Source organism: Oreochromis niloticus, linkage group LG15, assembly GCF_001858045.2.
Source record: "Oreochromis niloticus isolate F11D_XX linkage group LG15, O_niloticus_UMD_NMBU, whole genome shotgun sequence".
NCBI classification, from domain to species: Eukaryota; Metazoa; Chordata; class Actinopteri; order Cichliformes; family Cichlidae; genus Oreochromis; species Oreochromis niloticus.
Genome location: NC_031980.2, coordinates 31,188,990 through 31,208,984, shown reverse-complemented (window position 1 = coordinate 31,208,984; position 19,995 = coordinate 31,188,990). Strand labels below are relative to the sequence as shown.

General features: G+C 42.5%; 1 protein-coding gene across 3 annotated transcripts in view; it reads right to left on the bottom strand.

Annotated features, from left to right (window-relative positions):
- The window catches only part of tab2 (TGF-beta activated kinase 1 (MAP3K7) binding protein 2), a 43,856-nt gene that overhangs the window by 6,464 nt on the left and 17,397 nt on the right, over positions 1-19,995 (bottom strand). For 2 of the 3 annotated variants that reach the window (XM_005457932.4, XM_005457930.4), the window contains exons 2-3: positions 6,248-6,433; positions 2,582-4,208 (exon numbers count right to left, since the gene is read on the bottom strand). In XM_005457932.4, coding sequence (XP_005457989.1) covers positions 2,582-4,208; positions 6,248-6,349 — 1,729 coding nt within the window. In that variant the 5' untranslated portion in view covers positions 6,350-6,433. The remainder of the gene's footprint in view (positions 1-2,581; positions 4,209-6,247; positions 6,434-19,995) is intronic. The other variant, XM_005457931.4, reaches the window with a different exon arrangement.

Here is a 19,995-nt window from a genome sequence, read left to right as displayed (position 1 = left end):
TCTCATTTAAGTAAAGAACAAAAATATGCTGACAACAAGCCATTCAAGCAGCACTGTGCTCGTGGGTATAAAGTAACAACACATTTTCAAATGCACCACAGACTGCACACAACAGTCAAACCAGTTTAGATAATTCTCTTCCCATAAAGACAGCCTTGTGTAAGGGGAGACAGGAAAGCAACATTAGAATCCTCACTGCTGCCTTTCATCACCTATTGTGGTAACACGAGGAGATGAGACTTATTCTGATTCGCAAACTGCTGAAGGCAAATTCTGCCTTAACCATGCACATAATGTACTCAAGTCTCTACAGTACATTTCCCATAATTCATTAAAGTTCTTGCACTTTCTGACAGGTGGCAACACCTCCTTCACAGGCATTCTACGATAAACAATTCTCTCTCCTGCAATACACAAACACACGCCACTACACACTGAGGAGTTATAACATGATGGCCCACGGAGTTCTCCAGTATTTAATTAATGTACCTGATTCATGGATGTGAGTGAAAGGTTATCAGGTGAATGAGTAGAAATGTATTAAGTCGATTTTTTTCTTTTTCTTTTATTTCAAAAGGATAAAAAGAATTAACAGGACCAGTAGACATTACGATTGGCAGGAGTTCAACAATCAACGCCAGGTTTGTTCACTAACTCCACTCGTAAGGTTCCCTCCAACTTCATCCACTTCCTGAAGATGAAAATCAATTTGATTCGAGGCTGTTATGACATAATAGAGGAGATCCAGCATACACTGGAGAGGCAAATTGTGATAAATATTTACTCACACACACACACTCACATTACTTTATCTGACTACTGGAAGTGATAAACTGAGGTGTCTCTCTCCATCCATCTCCTCCTGTGTTCCCTCTCCTCCTGCACATGTACAAACTGGTTGTTTGGTCCATGCTACCACACATTAAGCACATCTGTTGAAGTGGAGCCAGTGCAGAACTGCCTTAAATATTTGTTCTATTTGTCAGCAACAGGTGACCTTTTTGGGTGCAAAAGAAGTCGGAAGTCGGCTCTTCTCAATAACCCCCTGTAAACATTTTATAGATAAATTTATGTTCTAAATTGCCTGACGTATATTTTGTAAATTATGGTCCTTATTAGAGTTAAGAAGGACAACACTTCATGTTGGGCCAATGTTATAATTGACAAGTCACTGTCGTAAAGGTTTCCAGCATGCACCATAGACATCACTCACTGCTTTTGGACTTTGCATTTAGAAGTGCCATTGTCACTGTTTTGTCCAAAAGGAGTAAAATGCCAAGTTACTGGCTAAAACTAACAATACTGAATAACTAGCTGCAGCCGTACACTGTACTGGGACTGAACCACAAACTTCAGTAATCCTCCAGTAAGGTACAAACACTGCAGAGCAGTTCAGTTCAGTGACTTGAACAAATGAAACTGTGGCCCAGCCCTGTGTCAGCACACCTGTCAATCAAGGTGATCACACCCACAACTCCAGAATTCAGATGGATAATTTACCTATACAAAAAGTGGTGTTGCCCCAGAGGGCTGAACCAACTGTTTAACAGTTATGCAATACCACTAATGTTATTCCACTGCCAGACAATAACACACATTCTTGGTGACTGATGGTAGTTAACACAGTTATGTTCAACTAACAGTTATGTGGTGACAGGTGTGCCTGCACCAACTTCCAAAGTGACCTTGCCAATCAAAACAGTAGGGGATAACATTTTCCCAAACCAGCGAGGATAAAGTGATGGAAAACTGCACTGATGAGGGTCAATCACAGAGGCGGCATGCCTGGTGTGAAGCCCCTCTTGGTGATAGTCACCACAGTGCAGGAGCCATAGCTGCTGACTCACTCATAATACAGTGAAAAGCCCAAAAAAGGAAACAGCAGTGTGCTCTGACATGTTTGACTCACACAACAGAATCTGCAAGTCTCAGGCGCTGGTGGAGCAAATGCAGCATTTATTGTGGAGGACTCACACTAGAGTCATGATCACATCAGCCCCCACTCAGCGAGTCACCTTTGCTTTTCAACTTTGTGAAGATGAACACAACATGTTTCCACTACGGCTGAACAATACTAACAGCAAGCATAGACAGTTTGGCTCAGGAAAAGCACTGCAGAGGATCTTATGGAAAAAAAGCAGTATACTTCATATTAAAATGACTTTCTTGGCAGAAGCCTGTGGAAAAAGTATTTTGGCCTACTGAGAATAGCAGAAACCTGAATAATATTTGTAAAAACAAAACTCAAATGAGAACAACATACACAGGAGGACTGTTGAAGAGCTTTACCCTCTTTACTGTGGCTACATAGTCCAACTGTAAACCAAACAGTTCGAACCAGATTTCAGAGGTCTATATGAAATACGATTCACAGTGTAAACAATTTCTGAAGCTTTGTGTATGTTCAGTAAAAAGCTGAATAGAGAGCAGAATAAGTCTATATATAAAGCATTATAAAACAGAAGATGCTTTTTATGCAAACAACTAAGAAATGCTACAATGTCAGCATTGTAAAAATAGTACAGGAGTAATTTTAAAATGGAAATGACCTTTATTATCGATGCTACTCTGTATTTCTTACCTTGTGTGTATGCTGCATCATCAGAGCCCATGCTGAGTCTGCGAGGTTCACTCTGTCTCTCCCGGTGTGGCGATAGTGGGTCTGAGAGATGCTGGGGGTCTGTCTCAACGAAGTGGTGGTCTTGGGGTAGGCCGAGGAGATTGTTGATGTCAAAAGTCGGGGACACGACTCCAGGGGACACCGCTGGGGGTTTGTTAGGAGACACTGTGATTTTAAAAGTGTATTTGGTGTTGGGCTGAGTGACCACCACGCGTGGGGAAGAAGCTGTACCCCCTCCTCCCACAGAGGGGCGAGATTTAGGTGGATGATGGTGGATGTAAGCAGGGCCCATGCTCACTTGACCCCCTATGTTCCTGGCCCCTGAGGGCCCCTGTAAGGAAGGGTTTGTTGAGATGAAGAGTGTGTGAGGACTCCTACCCAACTTGGATTGTGGGCGGGAGCCGGCTGAGGCAACAATGACTTCCTCAGAGGGAGTGGTAGCAGCAGTAGAGATGTAAACAGTGGGACCCGACCCTCCGATTGACAGAGGGGTGGCAGGGACAGAAGCTGCCCCAGCAGATGAAGAGGAAGAGGAAGGGCAGGAGGACGTGGAGGATGAGCGGGGCCCGCTGCTCGTCCGCAGCACAGCTGTTGCAGAATTGCTCCTTTGTGGAGATTCAAGTTTGATCTCTATCTGATTCTTCCGTGGGCCAGTGGAGATGTTCTGGATATTGTACTGGCTGATCGCAGACAGGGAGCTGGGCATGACCGAAGAGGAGGAAGAGGAAGAGGAGCATGATGAGACACCAGAGGAAGAGGCCTGACTTCCAGTAGGAAGAAAGGAAGGCGCCTGGGGATTTGTAGGTGAGCTGATGGGCATGTAGACGTGAGAAGTTTGATGGCCCTGGGTCTGGGGCTGTGAGGTATGAGAGGAGGAGGAAGAGTGCTGAGTGCCGGACCAGGAGCCGGACAGGGAGGAAGGATGTGAGATCTGGTAGATCTGCTGCTGAGGCTGGGAAGTGGGGCTGTACTGGGCCCTGCCTCCCTGCTGCTGGTTTTGCCGTGTCGTACCGGACTGGCTAACGTAAGGCCGGATGTAAATTGAGTTACCCTGTGGACTGCTTAGGCCCGACTGTGGCCCACCATGTATGTGCAAAGAAGTAGGGGTGTTGCGTCCTGTCTGGATGTTAGGGGCTAACGTCACGGTGATTGGGTTGAAGCGTGGTGTCTGCTGGGAACCCATAGCTGTTGCTTTGCCACCCAGAGGGTAGAGTCCAAGGTGCTGTGGAGGCTGCGGTTTACGCGGGGGCTCCATCACGCCAAATACATTGAAATTGGAGGGCACCTGCACTGGGGCTGACTGGGGCTCCTGCTGAAAGAAGTCACTGTTAGTGGCCTGGCCTGTAGAAAGGGGCCCTTCACTCAGGCTGTGGGCCAGAGTCCGGCTGCCGTTCATTCTCAGGCTGTCCCGAACCGGGCCCACGTGCACATTCTGAGGCTGCAGGTCCAGGTTCAGCTGGGTCATGTGATTATGGAGCCTGCTGAAGCTGGGGTCGTCTGAAAAGCTGAGGTTCCCTTCTTCACTGTACAGGTAGCCCGGACTGACCTGGGACAAGTATTCACAGCAGGCGTCTAAATTGTTGTTATTCTGCAGGAGAGAGAGAAGAGAAGAGACAGACTTGTTAGGCAACATGTAGGGCTGTTCGATATAACGATATATATCGGATGACGATATAAAAACGTCTATCGTTTCATTTTACGCTATCGTTTGTTTCGTGGTGTCGCAAAATAAACTGTTTACGGCAATATTTTTTCATTATTTTGATGGTCACTGTAGGAAATTAATATAGCCACTAAAGTTCTCTCTTTCTCTTATATTTAATATAACCACACTACAGACGGACAAGCGCTTGTTTTTATGCGTTGTCGTTAGCAACAACGACGGTAAAACCACCCGTGTCCGCTTGTTTATTTTCCACATAAACCTTTCACAATAAAGCTCAAGATCCTGTTGAGACTTTTCAAAATAAACTGAATCACGTGAAAGATGCAGAGTATTTAGGATGAGAAGCAAAAAAGAGCCGTCAGGTGCTAAAAAATAAACCTTAGACTCAAACGTTAGAACAGGCTTTTAAATACTCACAAAGAAAACGGCGGCCGTTACAACTTATGTCTAAAAATGTATCGTTTCATGCATCAGTTAAAACACTCGACGCCCAGCTGGAAACACTTCACGCAAGTCGAGCTGCCCGACATTCACAGAATTTACAGAAAATGTTACATTTTTGTGATTTATATCGTTATCGGACGATAGATGTCTTAATATCGGGATATGAGATTTTGGTCATATCGCACAGCCCTAGCAACATGTGTGTTTGTTTCATGTTTACTTACAGGAAGATGAAAAAACTAAGATGCTTACACCATTTCCATTTTTGAGAATAGCATTTTATGGCCAGGTTGGAAGAAATAATAATACACAGGTACCGAAAATGACAACACAATGCGTAGACCTACAACAACACAACTATTGAAAAATTGTATGCAGGGATCAATGCTGTAACAAAGGGTATGGAGCTTGTTTTCTTCTGTAATGACATGGCAGCACTGCTGTCATGCAACAACTAACATATGAACCACAACTTCAGTAGCTCATCCAACTCATGATTCAACATAATTCACAAATTACTGCCAATAAAATGATAAAAGAGACCTTGGCATCAATTATGGTGAAGACCTTTGAATTGATCATTGTGTGGAAGTTTAATTCTGATTAATACTGTAGATGGTGTAGTAATTCTTATCTATAGGGGACTGACAGAACATGGATGCCTCTCCACGGCATAATCTCTTTGGTCTTTCAAGTAGGGGAGTTAAAATTAGTCTGTTATTCATTGTTAGGATACAAAAGTCCCTTTTCCATTATTACCTACTTGGATCAACTCGCCAGGGTTCAGGGCTTTTCATTAGGTGATAGTACTTGGTACCAGGTGATCCGAGTAGGCACCAATGGAAAAGGAGCTAAAATGATTTTAAACACAAGAGGTCTGATTTTGGTTTAAGATGAACCAACAGCTGTTACTCCCAACTCTGGTTTTTTTTTTGTTTTTGTTCTTATAGCACAACCAGATCATATCACATTTTACATCTTTCTAAACTGCGAAAACTGATTTTCACCAATCAAAAACCTTGTTTTAAAAAAAAAACCAAAACAAACAAAACCAACAACCTGATAATCGACCCAACTCATGTAGTTCTTTCATCCAGAGCATGAGCATCCAGAGTATACTAAAATACTAGACACGTTTTATCAAGGCTGGAGTAAATATACTAATCTCTTTAGAGTCATGTGAAAAAAAGTAACCTTGGTTGCCCAAGTACAATCAGTGGGTAAGCTTAAACACTGCATCATTTTCGCCCACTCTCCTTTATGCCATGACATTCTTAGCTGAATTCATTATTAGTATACAGTACTATCCTGTTCCCAGGCATGAAAACTGCTTTGTCTTATTCAACAGCTATCTCAATTTATGCTGTTTTCTTTGTTGCACTCACTACTAAGATACCAACACTGAGCCACTGACAGTTGATACAAAACACATGGACATGGAGCAAAAACAGCATAAATTATGTAGACTTTATTTTCTTTCACATAATTCCGAGCAGAGGTGTTTATAAGGCCCTTACCTGCAGAACACACTGGGAGACAACACCTTCTGGGACTTCAGGGAACTTTTGGCGCAGGTCATGCAAAACCTGAATGTCAATCTGGTGGCTTCCCTGGGCCATTCGTATGATGCCAGGTCTGTTTGTTCTGTTCAGCACACGGGGAAGTCAGTCTCGGCAGCAAACCGCCTTCATTTTGAACATCTTCTAAATTGAAACAAAGAAAGGAAGGAGAGAATCTGATAAGGAACCAACACTCTCTCATGGTGATTCTGTCAAAAAGAAACATCTCTTTCTCTGTACAGACAATACTCTGACCACCATTTCACCATTATGAGTTGTATAACGGTGTTTTGTTAATATTCAGTAAGGACTCTGTCCAAGAGGCCGAAAAGGAGCAAATGTGGTCTATTGCAAATTTTCTCTACAAGACATCCGTCAGCCATTTGAGGTCGACTTTTTCATTATTGCCTGGGAGCTTTCAAAACAAAATTTCAGAGATGTTCAATGAGAACAGACAGCATTCATTTCAAAAGCCCTTCTCCCCATAAAGCTCCTTAAAGAGTAGCAAAGGGAGGAAACCACCTCTGACTGACTACTGAGAAAAAACAGCCTTTCCAACTCATCTCAACATCAACATTCACTTATTACAGAAAAGAAAAGGGCCTGAAAACCAGCGTGGTGTGGATGCACATGTTCATATGCAGACAAGCAGCTGTGCAGAACAGTTGATTCCTCAGAATCCCAATGTATGATAAAGACCAAGCTAAAGGGCTGCATGCCATTTGTTAGTTTCCCTTCCTGCACACATAAATGTGAACCACTGAGAGAAACACAGGAGTACATTTGTGAGCCACAGTAACGATGCTGCTGCTTTGTTATGTTTTACAGCTTTTGAACAAAGCGCTGTTGGAAAATGACAAAATATTATTATTATTATTATTATTGTTGTTATCTATTGTCTTGTGTAGTCTGGAAGATGAGTGGATGATGGGGTGGGTGCAGTTTTCTCTGTGGTGGGGTCAGGTGGACTGTCCCGGGCTCTGTGGGGCTGGGCGGCGCTGCTGCACTGGGCCCCGGTCTGGATGGGCCTGGGCCCCCCTTTCCCTGGCGGGTTGCAGAGTATGGGGGTGCCTACTGGGGTCAGCGGGGGAGCTGACCCCAGGGAGGGGTCACTTGCCCCTCCCTTCCTTCCCTCCCCATCTCCAGCTGCCTCCCTCTTCCCGCTCCACCACAATCACCCACACATGCAGGGCCTTGGGGTAGGGGTGTGTCACCAGGGTGCAGAGGAGACATCCCCCCCCCCTCTGTCCCCTTCTGGCTGCCTCTGCCTCAATTTTATCCCACAACTTAGACATTCACATTACTCACACTCTCATTACACATACATATAGGATCTTGGGGGTGGGCACGCTACACGGATTCCAGTCACCATCAGGGTGTACACCTCACCCCTGGCGTCGCTGCCCACCTCTCAATTTTAAATACACGTAGACATTGAGGGCTAGCAGGAGGGGCTATACGCTTACCTGCTGCTCTGGCAGGTAGCTCCATGCCCTCCTGGGTTTTAAATGCACCTTAGAACACACATACATCAACACTACATATGAGCGGGTGGAGGGAGGTTTGGAGTCTTCCTTCACCCCCGTTCTCTGCGGCCTGCTGGAGCGGGGGGGCTAGGAGGAGGAGTTGGCCGTCCGACTGGGGTCTGGAATGTGGGGCCTCCCTGCTGCTGCGGAGTCGGGGCGGTCTGCTTCTCCCCACCGCAGGGAAAAGGGCAACACCACCTGGGTCTGGGCGCAGTTTCCCCCTCCAGGGGCAAGGGTACCTAGACCCGGGGCTTAGAGTACGCTTGGGGAGTGTGATTGTGTGTACAGTGTCTCTCTGTCTGTCTCCACGTTGGGTGAGTGTTGAGAGCATGAGGGTGGGAATAGATGTTTGTATCTGTGTGTGCCTGTTTGTCTGTGTCTATATGTCAGGTTGGGTATCAGACGCCACCTCTCTGGGGACATCTCAGGCCCTCCAAGGTTTGGAGGCCCATCTCCCCCCACCACTTCCCCTGCCGGTGGCAGACGCCCTCAGACATCGGTGCATTGGTGGTTCTTTGTGTCCGGGGGTGGGCGCCCAGGTACCCACCGGCTCACTCCTTGGCGGCTGCTTATCGGGGCATGGAGCCTGGGGCTCGCTCGGGCCACTTCGGGATGGGGTGCCCTCGGCCTCTCGGCCCGGGGCTCGGTCACTCAGGCACAGCTGGCTGCCGGCGGAGCTCACGGGCACGTCACTGCAACCCCCCCTGGCTTCTGCTCCGCGGCTGCTGAGTGACCCGTCATCTGGGACTCTCCTCAGCTCTTTCTGGGATAGTGGCGCGGCTGCCCCTCTGTTGGTCTTCCTTGGTCTCTTGTGTTCTGGGGGCCTCTGGATGTCTGGAGTTTTGATCTCCTCCATACCTGCTTCATGCCCTGGAGGTCGGGGCAGTGGCCCCCCACACCCTCTAGCAGATCATTACATGAAGGAACCTTTTAAAAACAAGCGCGTTCATGCTCACAGGTGTACACACGGGTGATCACACACACAAACTACACCCTTTTTGGCTCCTACCTCAAAGCACACTGTGCGCTGTCGATCTCACGTGCTGCACCATAATGTTTAATATTTAGTATTTACTGTCATATTCCCATATATCATTGTGATCTTGTTTATTACTCTCGTCTTCTTCTGCTTGCTTTCTTTTTTCTTTCTCAACAGGTGATCCAGGTGATCGATATGTATTTTTTGTCTGCTTATTCTGTTGGTTTTTGGTTTTTGCCCTTTTTCCCCGTCCCTCTTCTCAGGTTTTTTTTTTTCTTTCCCTCTTTCTTTCTCCCCTTTCTTTCCACCAGTCAAGTCTGTCCCGTATTCAGCAAGTGAAAATAAAATAAACAATAAAAGGTGAATCAGATGGACCATTACGGCAAGGCTGGGATGGTCCATTTGGTAAAGTAAATCCGTTGGGCATCTTTCTTCGCCTTTAGACAATAATTCTGATGGCAAAAGAACCAAACGGGACAGGTTTAAAAAAAAAAGAAAAAAAAAAGAAAGAAAAAAAAAAGAAAATGACAAAATAAACGTGAAGAGTATGAAACTGCACATTTATATCTACAAGCTAAACTGCTACAGAACAACAATGGACTTAAATTTTGCCCCTTTAGTTCAAACTAAACATTTCTCCTTCCAGCTCTTCAAACTTTCAGTTATGGTCTAAAGGGAATCTTTGAAGTTTTTACTTATTTCCTCTCATAATTTGAAATTCCCTACATACTTGCAACAACAGTGAATGCAAAAATTAAACACTGCCAAAGCATTATGACTTCAGTACTTGTAACCACTACGAATGCCATAAATGCTCTGTTCTGTAAGCACAGAAGCCCCACCAACCTGGTCTTCAAACCTGTATGTGAGAGGCAGCCAATCACAACAGTGGGTCAAAGAGAGTAAAGCCTTACAGAGGGAACAGCTAAGCCAGCATGTTAGTTTGTAAAGTGCAAAGTTAGTCTAGTGGAGACTTGAGCAAATTAAACACATTTAATTAAGATTACATGTGATATTTATGGTTTGATTAAAAATTTACTGATGCATCTCGATATCAGAAGCACTTCTATATTGGTATCAGCCATTATCACCCCTGCTGACACTAGCTGATATACAGTAAATAAAATACTGATGTCAGGGGCTGATGCATTTGCTGTCTACCACCAATTTTGCTTTGGCTATACATTTTCATAGGCAGTGAGATGAAGAGCTAAAACACAAAACTCAAAAGGTGAAGCATCTACAGAAACCAAACAAATGAGAAAGCAATACTGGTATCATCTATCGTTCAAACTGTTGCATCGGCCCTGAATTTCACAACCATGTTTGCCTACTTGAAAAAGATTCTGCTGCAAGAAGTTAAATTCTACTTTCAGGACACACTTCTTATATTTAGTGTATCATCAGTTAGGCTACGTTCACACTGCAGGCGAAAGCGCATCAAATCCGACTTTTCTGACCCTATGCGACCCATATCCGATCATGGTATGACAGTGTGAATGGCACAAATCCGATATTTTCAAATCCAATCTGGGTCACTTTCGTATTTGGTACTGAATCCGATACATATCTGATGTTTTAGAAAGCGACTGCTGTTTGAACGGTCGTGTCGCATAAAATCCGTCTTTTACGTCACTGACACAAGACAGACGCCAATTATCAGCGCCGGAGAAGCGTCTGAGAAGACATCGTGAACGCTTCCTGGCCATCCAGTGTAGATGTTAGTGAAACTGTTGGGAACACAACGTGAACATTTTATTTGTACTGTATAATCTGCAGATTCTGACAGAAATCTGCAACTATCCTTTGAAGCACCGCTCCTCTAAAACAGCAATAAGGATAATTATTAGGTTATTTACATTATTATGTAAATAACAAAATAACTTAAAGCAAAAATTTCGAAACGTAAAGTCCGAAGTCAAACAAAATCGTTTGCTCTGGGTCTAAACAGAGCGCGTTGTGTGTGACATCTTCTTTTGCGCATGCAGGCCGCTTTGAGCGTTCACACTAGAGCGCATTTGCTGTCGCATTTTATTTGTAGTGTGAACAAGCAGACAAAAAAAAAATTGGATTTGATCAAAAAATCGGAATTGAGCATTAAGACCTGCAGTGTGAACGTAGCCTTAGTTAGCTTGTATTAGTAAACACTTTTCTGTATAGTTCAAAATACTATAAACACCATGGGCTCCAAACCAGGATTAAAGAAAAAAAGAAAGAAAAAGAGTATGTTTTAAAAGATCGAGTTGGCTGGTAGGTTGTACTTCATTCAACGTATAAGCTTTACTCATACCCGGGAACTTGCCAAAGCAACCACACTTTACTACTAGCCACTGTGCAACGTCTCGAGCAGTCAACGCACTGCAAAAAACCTTTTCTATAATCCCACTTCTCCACCCATTATCCTGCTGTGTGAAAGAAGCACAAGCAGACAAAAGTGAACGCAGCAGCCATGAGAACTTCAAAGTGTTAGTTCATGACAGCCATGTTTTGTCTTCTCCCACACTTTTCTTCTAACCACACTCTTTCGAAACAGCTTTCAGTGGGAGGTTCAAATATGCCAATCACAACATTGTGACACATGAAGCACACCCTGTTGTGTTCGACGCCAGTCAATGCTAAAGAGGAATTAGTGATACATCTCAACAGCAATCCTAACATGAGATTTAAAAGTGAAATCATTTACAGACACTTAAATACACTTACTTAATGATGAGAGAAATCATGAGTGTACTTCAACCTCACTGGCATCTTATTTCAGCCAAGAAGCAGCTGTTTTTGCCTTATCTGTGAAATGAGGATGTGTAATGTCATAACTTCAAAGTTGTAAATCAGTTCTGCAAAACATCCGTCTATAGCTGAAAGCAGTAGGAGGACCTATTTGCTACTGTCAATCGTAGGGTGGCAACTGCAAAGAAGTACTGAAGCTCCTGAGAGACTTTATAAAAATCCATAGCAGGCAACATGAAGTCAAAGCTGAAGGTCTCCTTAGAAGAGTACTACCAGCATAGACAGTCATGTTTTCATCTAAAAAAGAAAATATATTTTCTTTCACAAAGATACAACTTATAATATTCTCCACTTATGAAATACTTTTCTTTCCAGGTCCCCTTGAAAGAGAAGAACCATTAAAGTCTTGATAAAACTTGTCCATTACATAAGAATCTAAAATAACTGTCAGTGCTTTCTTTTGTCTTCTGAAATACAAGCAAATGGAAAGCTTTGCAAGTATGCCACCAGACTGTGGAATTCATTTAGAGGGTGTCGAAAAGAAGCACAAAGTGCAGCTTGATGAGCGACTAACTGCAAACCAGAGGAAAACAGTGTGCTGCATCTCAGATTACATGTTTAGAGTAAAGCCTACTACTCCAGTAAAGCATGCTTCGTCTCCACCAGCACATGAAGCTAATAAACCCACAAGAAAATGAATCCTTTTAAGTCGTCATCTTTGGGAAACTAATATATTATCAGTGTATATTTACCTGTTTGACTTACAGGCTAAGAGGATGCATGAGTGCAGGGAGCCAGAGGGCAACAGTCTACAATTTAAGCCCCACTCAGAGGGCTGCAGCACAGCCATTGTGGGAACAACGGGGAAGGAAATTCGCTGTTTGGCGGCTGACCCAGTTACAGGTCAACAGTGTGGTTAGACTGTTTCCCGGCTTCAAAAAAAGGTCCACACCTCTTCACTCTAGGTAATTATAGGTCCGTGAGCGGCCCGTGTATTAGGAGTTGCTCTAACAGGAGCAGATCAGTGCTTGCTGTCCCTGAAGGCAGCAGTGGAATGGGGCCTGAGGCAGCACAGATAGAGACAAAGTTCCCATTGCTCAGGGTGTTATTCACTGTGCCAAAGCACTGACCCAAAGCCCCACATTCATTTCTGGCAGTAGCAGGCCTTGCCATGGTACATCAATGGAGTCATTCACTATGCAAGACTGAATGCTCCTAAAAATGTCCAAATCAATTAAAGTTTAAATAAAAGGGGAATAAATCATCAACAGGAGCTCTTGGCAGCAATATCAGTCCAGCACCTGATGCTTGTGCAACCCCTCCCCCCCAAAAAAAGGTTAGCTGACAAAAAACAAAACAAAAACACACCGTGAACAACAAAATGTCATGTCGTACTGTCTACTGATTACAGATAGTGGAATGCATGATGGTGACTGTTTAGGACAGTGCTGATCTTGTCATGTCAAGTCTTCAAATAACTGATCTTCTGCAGAAATGGTAGCTCAAACACTAAAAACATACAGCTTGAATCTGAAACATCCTCTGCAGCTTTAAGGAGTAGCACAGCAGCACTGCATAAAATATTTCTGCTGTGTCTTGGTCCAGCAAAACCTAAACAAATAAAGGCGTTAATTTGTAGCCTGTCCCTCCCTCACCCCCAAAATCACATGTAAGTGTAAGTTTGTGTGTGCATTAAGCAAACACACTAACACAGGCATGGACTTGTCATACTTGAAAACATCATGCACAGTCAGTTACTGCTAAACGCACTCACAGGACCAGTATCCACTCCTGTGATTCATGACTGTGGCAAATTATTCTCAGAACAGCAAAGCAAGCTGCTTACTTACCGACTTAGAATAATGTTGCACATAAGCAACATATTTACAACACAGAGCTCTCAGTAAGGCCAATCAAATCAGTTTAATTACACTTCAGATAGCAAGGAATGCACTAAAGAAAACACAAAGCTGTAGATCAAATGTGCTGTACTACACAGTGTAAGATTTATGATTATGCTGAGCTATAATGCAACTTGCAGCCGTCTGCTTCCATTTATTCACATTATTGTGTATTACTCACATATACATGTTCTTAAAGAACGCAACCTGACTCATACTTTTTGCTCCGTTTCATTTCATTTCGATGCAATGACTTGACCAATCACAGGCCTTACCTTGCCTCCCACAGACCATAGAAATGCATGGAAATTTTACTGAGGAGACTAGTCTTAACAAAAGAGCTCTCAAGTCATCACATAAGCTGCGACCACCTGAATCAAAGTGATTTCTCACCATATTAATGTCACAAGTCAGAGTAAAATAAACTTTAAGATAAACTGCAATTGTGTCAAAAGGAAACTTGAGACAACTGAAGACTGCCTTAAAACATCCTGATCCTTCATCTTGTAAAATAAGAAATAAGAGTGCAAATCTTAAGTCTTATTATCTGTTTATACACTGTATGAGTGACTGGTCCAGACAATAATATTACTTCTTCAAGAATTACACTTCTCACACTAAAGTGAACATTACTTGTCAACGCATTAACAATAAATTGTACACACACACACACGCGCACACGCACACTCCAGACAATGCCTCCTGAACAGAAACAAACTACACACATTAAGTACAGAATCCAAACTGCCATCCACTGTGCCATGAAGGCTGGGCCTCAAAGGCCATGCAGAGCTGGAATCAACTCTGCTCAGCTTTTAGCTGCTCGCTTTCGAAAATAGGGACATGAAACTGTTCATGTGCAAGCGTGCGTGTGTGTGTGTGTGTGCAGGAAATCAAAAATTCTTCAGGACCGCAGCCTGCAGATGGTGGTTGATTGGAAGCAGGCAAGAGCACCAGCTCCCCAGGTTAACCAACCCCTCCCAAGGCACTGTGGGAAACTGGGAGGTCTTAGAAGTGCAAAGACATGCCTCTCTTGAGAGGCCTCTCTGTGCAACCATGGACTGACAGCTTTTTCCAACTTTTTGCTTTCTTCTGTAAACACCTTAAATAACAGGTAAAACGGCTGACCCATTGTGTCCATCTTTGCCAAATAAGGGGAGGAAAGGAAATGAACTCACCTCCTTTAAAAAAAAAAAAAAAAAAAAAAAAAAAAATCCTCCTCCACTCCTCTACCTATCTCTTCAGTACAAAATGTCTGTGGGCGGCACATTGCTGAGCTCATTAGCCAGGTTTTTAGAGTACAAACGTGTGTGTTCCATCACGCAGCCGGCCTACAGCTTATTTCACCTGCAACCACCTCGGCCACGAGCAGGATGGTGGCAGGATGCTAATCCATTAACAAATCTAATCAAAAATACAACTGTAGCTATGCTGCTAGCTGACAACAGTTATTTCCAACCTGTAGCTTTTAAAGGCCCGAAAAGGGGGAAAAAAATAATAATAAAAAAGTAAGACAATAAACTGTTTATCTGTAGTAATCCTGGCAGGTCATTAAGAACACATCAACTATGGCAGACTGATTTAGTTGAGGTGCTCACTGTTACCTTTCCTAAGCAGGTTTATGCCATTTCCACACTGGCTTACTTTTCAAAGCTGTGAGCTATGTTCATCTTTTATATACAGTCTGTGGCCAAAACATAACCTGTATTAAGCATTGCAAAGCTACTGAGTTGACTTCTTCAATTCCTTTTCGTAGTGCAAACTCCTGCGACAAGACAAAAGAATTTCTATGTTTACTTCTCTTGCAAACACTTTTAAAACATGTCAAAAAGCTTGAAAATCTTTGAAACTTTGAAGACGCTTACTTGCCAACAATGGGGAGAAAATAAAAACTGCTTACAGACAACTTATTGAAAAATGAGAAGCTAGTTACTATAAACTAACCTGTCTTCCAACTGTATATCCATATGTGGAAACAAATTATGAGAACGTCAACTATCCACAACTACATAAACAGGCTTAGCCTCACATAGCTGTGTCGTTTCCTCTCTAACCCCGAATGGTCAGGGTAGATGGTCGCCTACCCTAAATCTGGTGCAGTAGCAATTTTTTTCCTTTCAGCGGAAGTTTGTCCCCCCTACTGAGTGCTGTTCATGGGAGAATCGGCGGCCTTCACCAACTATAAAGTTGCATGAGATTATTAACAGTACCAGGACAACAATGACTGAGTGACTCAAAAAAGACATGAAAGATAAGGTGGTGTTATTAAATTATGTTCGCCAATAAGAGAGATTCTGATTAAGATCAGATCAGTATTTAATTCAGAAATCCAGTTTATTCTTGCAACTGTGTGGTGCATAGGATAATGATAGCTGCCTCACTCCAACATTAGCATTATTGTTTTATTATTAGCCATAGCAGATAGCCATTAGGAAGAGCAAATGAAGTAATGAGACCATAAAGACACCTAATGTGGCTATCTGATAAGGGTACCCTCAGCTGCTCAGTGGGGTTGTCATAGTGAATGGATGCATCATTTGGTTTTGAAAAGATTTTATGATCGATGTGCTTCCTGACACAGTTTCCCATTTATCTGTGCTTGGCACTGGCACTAGGAATACACTAGTTTGTGAGTGGTCAGTGAATGGTTTTGATGGCATGGACACAGGGCTACTGGCCCATGGATATGTATATTAACAACCTAGAATACTTTGCTTAATATTATACCGCAAAGTAACATTTAAAGAGTCACTGTTCATTATTGAAATGGAAAAAAAAAAAAAAAATTGTATGTAACACTAATTAACTCCCCCCCAATTATAATTAATCTCAACATCACAACTAAAATACACTGTGTGTGTGAAACACCATCAAGGTTTTAAATCCTGCCGTATACTTTTCTTCTATTTTTGGATGGTGTTCATCCATCTTTTCCTTTTCTGGCAACTGGCATCTTCATTTCTTATCAAATTACATTCTTTCTATATGGCTGACTTCGACAAGAGAAACAATGCTGTCAGACACACTGACAGCATTATTTGTTTAGCAGAGTACTCTGCATTCCTTCTGAATAGGAAAGGTTAGGGTCACAGTGTGAACCACATTGACATGCAAGAATGACATCCCGAGGGCTGCTCCATAGCTGATCACAGGACGTTCATTTACTAACAGATTGCTGAGTCACTCAGCATAGTGGCTCCAAACAGATACCAGTTTGCAGTCATTTCAGATATGTACTGCAGGCCTGAATTCTTCTAAGACTTTCCTATGCAGTGCAGTCATACTGACATTTAACTTGCCAGTTTCGTAATATAGTTCATTGCAAGAGTTGCTTGTATTTGCTGCATTTACCACTAATGAGTCAGCTTCATATGTGCCACTGGCTCCTTCAGTTCACAAAACAAGAATTGGGTACAACCTGGATAGGTCGCCAATCCATCACAAGGCCAACACAGAAAAAGGTTTTAAACGATCATGCTTTTTTCACCGTTTGAGGGAATAATGTATATGAAAAGAGGGTGAAAGAGGATAAATTTTCACATCAGGATGATAATCATCTACATGTTTCAAAATCCATAATATGCTATGTCAAGGGCCAGCTGAAGGCTTTGCCGTGTCCCTGACAGTCCCGTGTATGAAACATTGAAAGCCTGTGGACTGACTCACTCTATCCAGGCACCTACTTGCCTAAACTACAAGGAGAATTTCCACTGGAGTGGTATGAACACACCTGAAGTGAAACATTTCCTTCTGTTTGCAAAATATGAGAAACTGTGGAAAATACGCATTTCTTATTCCCCAAATTGAAGTGAGTTTGCATGTTCATATGGCTTAAGAAAAATCATGAAGTGAATAGCAGCAAAGGGGTGTCATGCCAGGCCAAATGTGCATGACTGATTTTCCTTCCCCAGTTAGGTTTTAAATCGTAAACGTTTCTTATGTAAATTTGAAATTCGTTTCAAATGTCATTGAATTTGTTTCAAAACATGATGAAAAGAAGATATAAAACATATGAAGAACCAATCGGAATATACACAAAAATAAGAATTTACATTTACAATTTACATTGTCATTTACAGTGATGAATCAGTCAAAGAAACACCTCTTTAGTGAAACTGTGCAACAATCCTCCACCACTGAGAGCAGTTGTTTTTGCAGACCCTCCTCCCCGCTTTAACTTTCCTTAGGCATTACATGTCAGGACCACAGCCCAAGCTTAAAATAGAACCCTCAACAACATGAAAAGCCTTATCCTAAACCACTAATCTTTTTGTCTGCCTTCCTCCAGGGAAATCGGAATTAAAAGAGAGGGTGCGAGCAATCTACAAAGCAAAAATTAATAAGTGAAAACAAAGTGTAAAGCAACGAGGGCCTCAGCAGGGCACTGTGTTTTTCCTTACATTGTGGAAACATTAATTGTCAGCTGACAAGTCCCAACACACATACTCTCATTGAGCAGGTACGTTAGAAACTATAAGCTAAACTTTCCGAGCCTAGTCTCAGGAAAGAGAGATGGAAAACTAATCTCTATCTTTAAACCAATCAGCAAAGCAGCAGTGTCCAAACCATGTGACTGTGTACATTGCTTTCACACTTTACAGGGCCAGCATGCTTAGGAGGGAAATGCTGTACAGATCATTGGCAGTCACTGCAAACTGTGCAGTTTTCACCCAAATACAGCCAGAGGCCAAGAGGAGGGTGGGGACTTATAACCAATCCAAGCTGAGACTGCTAGTAAAAAAAAAATAAAATAAAATAAAATAAAACAGCAACTCAAACCTTTAAAATGGGTATATGAAGCTGTTGGATGAATATCTGAACACTTTATACCACAGAAGTGCACACAGTCTGACTCTGGTGTGACCAAACAGCTATTCATTTTCTGCTCCATATATTATTTATTATTCCCATCACTGCACGTCTTAGTGGATCCTGTTGTATTTGGACAGCCGCTAAGTTAGTTTTGTCACAGAAAAAAAGAAAAGAAAAAGAAAAATCTTCACATCTATTCCCAAAACTACAAGCTGCAACAACTACATGTGGGATGGCAAATTGCAAACTCTGGAAAACGACGAGCACAAGGATGCAACAGATCTGCATTTGGTGTGTAAGCATGAGGAAGGACGACAAGAGAAGATAGATAAAGACATGTTCCTGTGTCCCACGCGATGGCCAACAGGTTCAGTGACTCGGCTCCGAGTCACCAAGAGCCCCCTGCTCTTCCTGTTCCTTTAATCCAAAACCTCACTGCACTTTTTCACAGATAGTGTGTGCAGTGACAACTGTACACTGCACACACTGTATATCTTTGACAACCACAGTGTACATAAACCTTCAAAACAGCTTTGAGTTTATTTACTGTCTGTCAACTAATTATTTCATCCCTACTGGTGGATATCCAGGGTTTCCCCACACGCACTTTCATGGCAGCCCAAACATATTTTGAAGGCCCTTTGTTTATTTTGTTTTTCATCCCTCGACCTATCAGTTTGCTATTGGACATTGGCCACATTGTCATATTAAAAGTTCAGATGCTACTAAACTATTACTAAACTGCTAAAGCTAAAGATCATTGCAATAGCTCCTGTTTCTCACCTAGCTGGCTAAGTCCCAGCTGTAAAGGGCTGACACCACACAATTTCAGAGCCAATGACCTACAGGCAGGCTGGTCAGGTTGCTGCCTATGCCAGTCTGCTGTCTTGAGTCTCCTGAACCATTTTGCTCTGGACATGTGCTGTGGTTAAAAAGACTACTCTGACACACACAGGAGGTGGAAAATTAGTGCCACTATTCTTTAGTTTACAACACCCACAGAACAGAACAGAAACTACCATCACCAAAACTTCAACACTTAAAGTGTTAAGAAGTAAATTTTCAGTTTGAAAGTTTGAAAGAAGTCATTTTGCAATCATCAACATTTCAAATTAAGATTTTTTCCCCCAAAATTGTTTTTATAAGTTTTAAAATGAATGTTTTTAATCACAGGAGTGACGCAAACATGAAAGTGAGGGAAACTAAGCATGCACTGCTTGACTGTTGATAACTTAGGTTAACTGTGCAGGAGGTTTTGGCAGGTAGTTGTCAATCACTAGGAGGACTAACCCTGGTTCCATGCATTTGTCCATTTACAGCTGTCAAGTGGTCACTGTGTTCTGCCTCCCAAATGCAGCTGAGGCCAGAATGAAGAACGTTTCAAAGAAAACAGAGGCTCAACAACTCCAAATCCACTGGTCAAGTAGAAATAATCCATCTGCATGTGCATGGACAGTAAAGAGTTACAAATCAAAATATTTATCAAGTTTATTTTAGTTGCTTACTTGTACGGTTGCATGCAAATGGTTAGGTACAAAAGACTTAAATGAGTGAAATGATTCTCAAAAGGCAAAAAATAACAGCTGGAGAAAATTTCAACACTTTAGAAATTCTCTGTGTTCTCTTGCATCACCAACAAAATGCACCAGCTAGAATCATCCATTCATTTCTGCATATTATACTGAAAGTAAATTTGAAAAAAAAAAAAAAAAGAAACTTGAAAAAAAATTATTCAATTTTTTTTTAAACATAAAAATATTT